This window comes from Microtus ochrogaster, unplaced genomic scaffold, assembly GCF_000317375.1.
Source record: "Microtus ochrogaster isolate Prairie Vole_2 unplaced genomic scaffold, MicOch1.0 UNK65, whole genome shotgun sequence".
NCBI classification, from domain to species: Eukaryota; Metazoa; Chordata; class Mammalia; order Rodentia; family Cricetidae; genus Microtus; species Microtus ochrogaster.
Genome location: NW_004949163.1, coordinates 1,683,673 through 1,691,234, shown reverse-complemented (window position 1 = coordinate 1,691,234; position 7,562 = coordinate 1,683,673). Strand labels below are relative to the sequence as shown.

At 44.7% G+C, this 7,562-nt stretch overlaps 1 protein-coding gene across 1 annotated transcript in view; it reads left to right on the top strand.

Moving 5' to 3' along the window:
• Fgf16 (fibroblast growth factor 16) overlaps positions 1-5,199 on the top strand; it is a 10,453-nt gene extending 5,254 nt beyond the window's left edge. The window contains exons 2-3 of the mRNA XM_005369883.2: positions 2,765-2,868; positions 4,201-5,199. Of these exons, the coding sequence (XP_005369940.1) occupies positions 2,765-2,868; positions 4,201-4,446 (350 nt within the window). The 3' untranslated portion in view covers positions 4,447-5,199. The remainder of the gene's footprint in view (positions 1-2,764; positions 2,869-4,200) is intronic.
• Positions 5,200-7,562: the final 2,363 nt, after the last annotated feature.

Here is a 7,562-nt window from a genome sequence, read left to right as displayed (position 1 = left end):
AGAGAGAGAGAGAGAGAGAGAGAGAGAGAGAGAGAGAGAGAGAGAGAAGAAAAAAATGTTAAGTGCACAGAAATACAAAAGTACACACACTCTCAAGAAAACACACAGGTTCTAGGTAGATAGTGGCAGATTACTTACCTGGCACGTCCAAGGCCCTACGTTCTGTTCTGAAGTGGGAGGTATATAGTGGCATGATACAGAGATGTCAAGAGGGAGATAGATGGCGGAAAAGCCCTCGGACAATGCAACTATGACAAGGGGCCATGAGCTAAGGAGTGAAGTTAGCTGTGTGCATATGGCACTCACTCTCCCTTAACAAAACCCCAAACACAAATCTCTGGTGAAGCTAATTTTGGGGACCAAGGTACGATACTTTCTATTGGCTTATAATTATGCTTATTCTGTTGGAGTCAGCCCATTTTCCAACCTTCTGAAACCTCTTTGGATCTTGAGTATCTCATCCCTTCCAACTGGGTCTCCACTGGGGCTAAGGGAAGCTGCGCTCCTGTGTCCTCTTATGAGTTGTTCATTAAAATGTTTAAAGGGCAGAACCTCTTTCAGAGCAATTGAAGATCGCTGTTCATTAAGTCAACGGTTGATTAGCCCCCATCATCACCGTCTTACCCTTCCTTCGTTAAGGCATATGGCATTCTCCTCCTGAAACCATCTGCACTGTGCTATAAGAGCTACTAGGAATCAGGAGCCTGATGAGATAGAAGGCTCAGAAGTCAAAGACTTGCTGCACATGCCTGGGACTAGAGGTCAATCCCTGGAATCCATGATAGGAAGAGAGAAGTGATTCCCCCAAATTGCCCTCTGATCTCCACACATGTGTGTCATACACAGCAACACAACAATAACAATAATAAACAACTTTTAAAAAGTTACTAACAGTCAGAAAAAGGACTCAGAGAACTTGAACATGAAAAGCAAAAGACCAACCCTCACGTGTTCCATAGACAGGTAGCAGAGCCGTGGATCCTTCAAATAGATCAGAATGAACCATAAAAACATGTACCACCAAAGCTACCATGATTGATTGACTACCTCCATTGCCAGGCTAGCCACTAGAACTTGAGAGAAAACTTCCCACTGGAGTTTTCAACCTGATTGCAGAATGCAGTGCTTCTAAGTTTTTACTTTAGCCCTTGGGAGATAAAGACAGAAGGTTAGCCTGGACTGCATTGCTAACTACTTTCTCATTAAATAAAATAACTTTATTACATTTATGTATTTATTTATCTATTTTGTAAGTGTGTGTGTGTGCGTGTGCGTGTGTGAGAGAGAGACAGAGAAATGCATAGAGAAATGCATGTGCCATAGCACAAGTGAAAGCAGAGGAAAACTTGTAGGAGTCAGTTCTCTCCTTCTACCATGTGGGTCCTAGGGATCAAACTCAAATCTTCCGACATAGTATTAAGCACTTTTACTACCCTCTGAGCCATCCGAACAGCCTCCAATATCTTATCCTTCTGGGACAAGTTCTGCCTCTCATATAGAATATCAAAATATTACCCTTACTAATCATACTTTTGGCATGAAAGATAGCTAAGTGTGTAAACTCAGTGCATGCTTTCAGACAAGTGTGTTGAGTTTCTGGTCTCCGCTGAAAATGTGGTTAGAGGAAGGAATAGCAAAGAACAATCTAGCTGGGCAGTAGTGGCACAGGCCTTTAACCCTAGCACCGTGAAGGCAGAGGCAGGTGCATGTCTGTGAGTACAAGGCTAGCCTGGTCTACAGAGTGAGTTCTAGGACAGCTAGGGCTACTCAGAGAAACCCTGTCTCAAAAAACCAAACCAAAAGAAGAAGAGGAAGAAGAAGGATCTAGTTGACTGTCTTCAGTACTATTTTGATTTTGTGTCCCTTTACCCTCTTAATAATTCATTTTTTTTTCTCATGGGGTAAATGAAAAAATTTTCAAAACTTCACCTCTAACCTTGTCAGTTTAAAGGACATTTCTAATTTCTTCCCTTTCCCCTTAAAGTTACAACATCCAAATCAGTTTGGAGTCCAATACTACCTGCCAACTGAGCCGTGGCTCAACTTTAAAATCTCAAGAGAGGGCGTGAGATTGACAGGCTTGTCAGTTTGGGGCTGAGCGAACAGAGAATGCTTTCAGGCCAACTTTTCCCTCCAGCCATAAACAGGGTGAACAAACTTCGTGCATGGCCTGTGTGGCATTTGTTAGAGTCAGCTACAGGCAGTTGACAGCCTTGTGTGGTTTTTAAGGACATGACAGCTGAGAGGACAGTGAGGGAACGCAGGTGGGTGCCAGGGAGGAAGAGGGTGGCTTGGCATTGAGAACACTGCCTTGCCGTTTCTTGAAAGTGTGGTATTCCACTACACTGATGCCGTAATTGTGGAGTGTTTGTTAGCAAGCCTTCCCATGGGTTCTTCACCCTAGCATACCTATGGGGCTTGGGGGTGGAGCCTAGAGATCGAGCTTTTTCCTAGCGTGCCCCAAGTTCCAACCCCGGCACTGCAAAATAAAGAAGAAAATCGCGGTGTTAAGTGGAGGAAAGGATTGTTTCCCATTTTACACGTGGGAAAAACTGGGGCTTAGAGAGATTGAGCACTTTCCCTGAGGTTTTCATTTCTCGCTGCAGAAGACTGATTCATCAGATGATTCTCCATGGATACCCAGGGTTACCTGTAGTTGGGGGTAAAGCTGCCTATAGTTGAGGGTAAATGATGGGTAGGTCATAGAACAACCTTCTCTTAGCACCATGTGAGTAACAGAATGATGTTCTATTTTTTGACCTAGGAATTCTGGAATTTATCAGCTTGGCTGTGGGGCTGATCAGCATCCGGGGAGTGGACTCTGGCCTGTACCTAGGAATGAATGAACGAGGAGAGCTCTATGGATCAGTAAGTTTCAGCTTTTCTATTTATCAGAGGCTATAAACTTATCCAGTGTGTGGACAACCTAAGGCAGAGGATAAAATTGTTTACCTAGCACTTGAAAGACCTTTTACGACTGTAAAGGATTGGTGTCTTCTTGTTCCTGGCTGCTCAGGGCTTTGCTCCAGAATACCTTTACCCATTCAGCCCTCCACCTTAGGTTTTGTATGATATACTTGCTTTCACCTTTTCCATTAGAGGACGCGCTAGTGCTCTGATAACAGGAAGCCATGCTGGTTTGTCAGGAGCCACTTAGGCTTGGGGGCATTAAAGTTTTGAAAGAGCACCTCCTAGTTTTAATGGGGACCCAGAGCAGTAGCTGATGGGCAGCCACAAAATAACACAGTAAAAGATCCAGCCTTCCAGTAAGAACAGCCGCCGATTTCCAGATCGGCTGAACCCCAAAGGCCAAATAACACCAACAAATGAAGAATGAGGGTTCTAGGGACTGGTGACAGCCCCAATCCCCTAGCTAGGAATGGGCTGGCTGCAATACATTTTCTGTGTTCTGGAAGCTAGCCCAGCAGTGGGTCATGGTAAGTGACTTTGCTGACCTTAACCCTTTTGGGGGATCCCAGTATCCTGGCTCAGACTTTTGAGTCACATAACACGCTTTCTGGCTGGCTATACCCCATGAAATCAGAACACATTTTTCTCTGACACCTAGGAGATAGGCCTGTCCCCAGCACTCGGTATCGGGCACCCCAGCAAGCAGTATGGCGGCCTGATCATGTATGAGAAGGGCCAGAAGCAGGAAACCCAGGAGCTGCCAGCTTTAAGTAGCCAGATTGGAGGAGCTTTTCAAGGAGATCTTTTCTGAGCTTTCCAGCTGACAGGCTGCTCATTAGGAGAGATCACAGCTCACCTCCCATGCAGCTTTATATAGACCCGTGGCCTTTGCCTGCCAGTTGATGTGGGTGACTGTAATCTCAGTGCAGTCAAACATTATTAGCCCTAAGTAGGAAGTGAGCCTGGTGGGTGCCAGAGGGGCATTGGAAGGCCATAATAGAAATTCTGGGGTTAAAGAGCCAGCCAAGGCCAGCTCCTCCAAATTCCTTCCCTTCAGGAAAGATCACACCCAAAACATTTTTGTGTAGCTCATGAAGGAGGATGAAGAAGATACAATGTGGGTGGGAGTGTTGCACTGCGTGGAGGAAAGACTCCTTGGACACACAGGGAGACAGGACTGAAATTTTCTAATCTCAATGTGCTGTTGCTATTTCAGGCTTTCCCCACCAGCAAACTGGGATGGAGGAATAGTCATATAATGGGCTCTGCTTTATTTTCTCACCCTCACAGAAGAAACTCACACGTGAATGTGTTTTCCGGGAACAATTTGAAGAAAACTGGTACAACACCTATGCCTCCACCTTGTACAAACACTCGGACTCGGAAAGACAGTATTATGTGGCCCTGAATAAAGACGGCTCACCCCGGGAGGGCTACAGGACTAAACGACACCAGAAGTTCACTCACTTCTTACCCAGGCCAGTAGATCCTTCTAAGTTGCCCTCCATGTCCAGAGACCTCTTCCGCTATAGGTAATGGACCTCTGGTGCCACCTCTGTGACCCGTGTACTCTGTGGCCATGGTTGGCTCTGCAAACACTATACTCATTGCTTTTCAGTCCTTCCTTCCTATCAATTAGATAACAGAGAAGCACTTAACTGTTCAACTTGACCCAGTTGTCCCCTTGTTCAAAGTGTATATCAAGGTTGGGTTATTTTAGGGAGGGACATGGGGGGAGGGGTGGGTCAGAGGGAATCTTGTATATACTTTTTGCTTGACTCATGTTCTTTCCCATGAGGTGGCATGACAAAGAACAGGGGCCCCCTCACTACGGGCCAAGGCTGTCTTGCCGCACAATCTACCCAGCTACTTTGAGATGGGGTGCAAATGAAAGACCAAGGAATCTGCCACAGATGCTACCTACAGAGCTTTGGGAAAGTGTCGTTTGGAAAATCCTAGGGGCTCCAGCCCTGCTGCAAGCCATTCCTGCCCTGGCTCTGCAGATCTCTCATTCGTCCTGACATGCAGTTTTCCTGCCACCGAAGTGGGAGATATGGGGTAGGTTGTAAGGAAATGATATTAAAATGTAAGCATGGATACTGTGCATAAGGACAAACTATTTATGAAATGTATATGCTATTTATTTTATATATTTATTTATTTCAAAATAATTTTATTTTTAATGAGAGATGCTATGACTGGATTTTCATCAGAAAGAATAAGGTCCTACTGAAACAGGAAAAAATGAGTTATTAAAGGCTTTTATTGGCAATAAAATTGTCTTTATATTATAAACCAGTGTCTAATTCTATTGATTTGTGCATTCAGTAGCATGAAAAGGCTGGCCAGCTTCCTTCTATCCAGGTCATTAGAATTCCTGATGGCAGGCTCATGCAGCTTGGGCTGGGTGACTCCAACATCCAGTATGGCAGCATTATCCAGGGGCCTTCCAGATCTAGCATTCTTTTCTGTCCTATGACTTACTGGAAAATTAGGGAGGAAGGCCTCAACGAACACTCTTACTAAAGCTACCATTTGTTTAGGACTGGGCATAGAAGAACCCTCTTCAGGGACTTGATGAGGGCTCTGAGCCCCAAGGGTGGGCACTATTGGTGCACCTCTACTTCAGATGTGAAGGAAAAGCAATTGAAAATGGTAGTCAGCAAGGAGAGGAATTTTTGAGCCAATCAGCTTCCCTTCAAGAAGATATTATCCTACTGGCTCTGACCACACCCAGCGTCTCTTGCCAGGGCTCCTCCTAGAAGACTCTGGGAAACTGTCAGGACATTCATTCCCTTAGAGGAGCAGTGCTCAGAGCGCATGGTCTCTTGCCCAGAAGCATCACTTGGAAACTGCTCAGGAATAGAAACCAGCAGAAATCTGTGGCTGAGCCAGACACCTTGCATGGTATCAAGCTTTCCAGGGAACTCCTAAGCACAGCATGATACAATTTGGGAACTAACACCCTAAAAAGATGTTGTTTTTGCAACCAAATGGTTCATAAAGTAAATTGGTGGGATAGTGATAGTCCAGAGAATGAAGGAGGCATACCTCAGAGCACTCCCTCCCAGATCAGTCCTATAGTATCTTGTCTTCAAATCCCTGGACTCTTGATTGGCATTTCCAGAAGTAGGGGTAGAAGAGATCAGAAACAAATGGATAAAAGCCTTGTTGAGCTCACAAACAATATGAAAGCCTGCTGGGCAAAGGTTTGGCATCTAGGATAGCTCTTCCTCAGGCTGCCCATCATATAGGCATCAACTATTTTTCTAATTAATTGAACATGTGAGTCAGACTGTTTACATACCAGCTCACTTGCAAAACAAAACCAGTAGTAGAGGTGAGATCAATGGTGAAGTGCTTCTTATCATGTGCCAGGCCCTAGATTCCATCCCCAACACTGTCACCATCCAGCACCACAAAAAAGCAAAACCAAAAGAGTTATAAAAGCTCACCCAAATTTACATGCCCAATAGAAAAGCCACACATCTGAAATACCAAATAAGACTGTATAGTGAGAGCTAAACTTAGGGCTGGGAATACAGTTCAGTGTAAGAGTGCTTACCTCCCATTCGTAGTTCAATTCCTAGTGCCGAACAAAAAGCAAGTTATTGCATGACATGAATGATCATTAACCAGCCTGCTGATTGGTGGGATCCCCAAGGTGGACATTTCAGTGGTCCAGGCCTACTAGGATGCTTTCCAACAAGGATATGTCCGCTTTGAAGAAGCAACAGGATTAAGAAGAGCAAAGAACCGTTGTGTGTGGTAGACTGTGGAAAAGAGACACTATCTGTAAAATTCTCCAAGATTAAGACCCAGCTACATTAAAAAAAAAAACAATTATGTGCTTTTGAGACAGGGTATCTCTATGTACTCCAGGCCGAGAAACTTGCTACATATCCTAGACTGACCTCAAGTTCACAATCCTTCTGCATCAGCCTCCGGAGTGCTGGCTTGACTGAGGTGCACCTCCTCACCTGGATTATCATGTCAGTAATGAGCATCAGACCTTGGATGGCTTGTTTGTGTGAGACAGGGCTTTGCTATGTTGTCCAGGCTGACCTCAGACTTTTTTGATCAAGTGATATTTCTGCTTCAGCCTCTTGAGTGCTAAGACTACAGATGTGTAACACTACACCCAGTTTTACAGCTTGATAACTGTAGTTTTGGTGGTGGTGGTAGTGGTGGTTGTTAAGTTTGGTTGTTTCCTGTTTTGTTTCTGGGGTTTTTTTTCGGGGGGGGGTGTTTGTTTTTGAGACAGGACTTTATATAGGCCAGGCTTTCCTTGAATTTAATTTATGACTGAGACTTGATCCTCTTTTCTCTACCTCACGAGTGCTGAGATGACAGGCAGATACCATCGTGCCTGGCTGTACCTTGATTTTTCTAATTCACTTTTATTACATTATTTATTTAGTGTGTACATGCATGTATGTGTATCTGTCTGTCTGTAGGCATGCATTGCCATGGGTGAAAGTCAGAGGACAATTTGCAGGAGTCGGTTCTCTAATTCTTCCATGTGGGACCTGGGGATTGAAATCAAGTTATCAGGCTAGACAGCAAGTGCCTTTACCACTGAGCCATCTCACTGGCCCGGCATTTGGTTTTAAAACCTAAAATTTACCTATGCTATCTATCGGTGCTCAGCT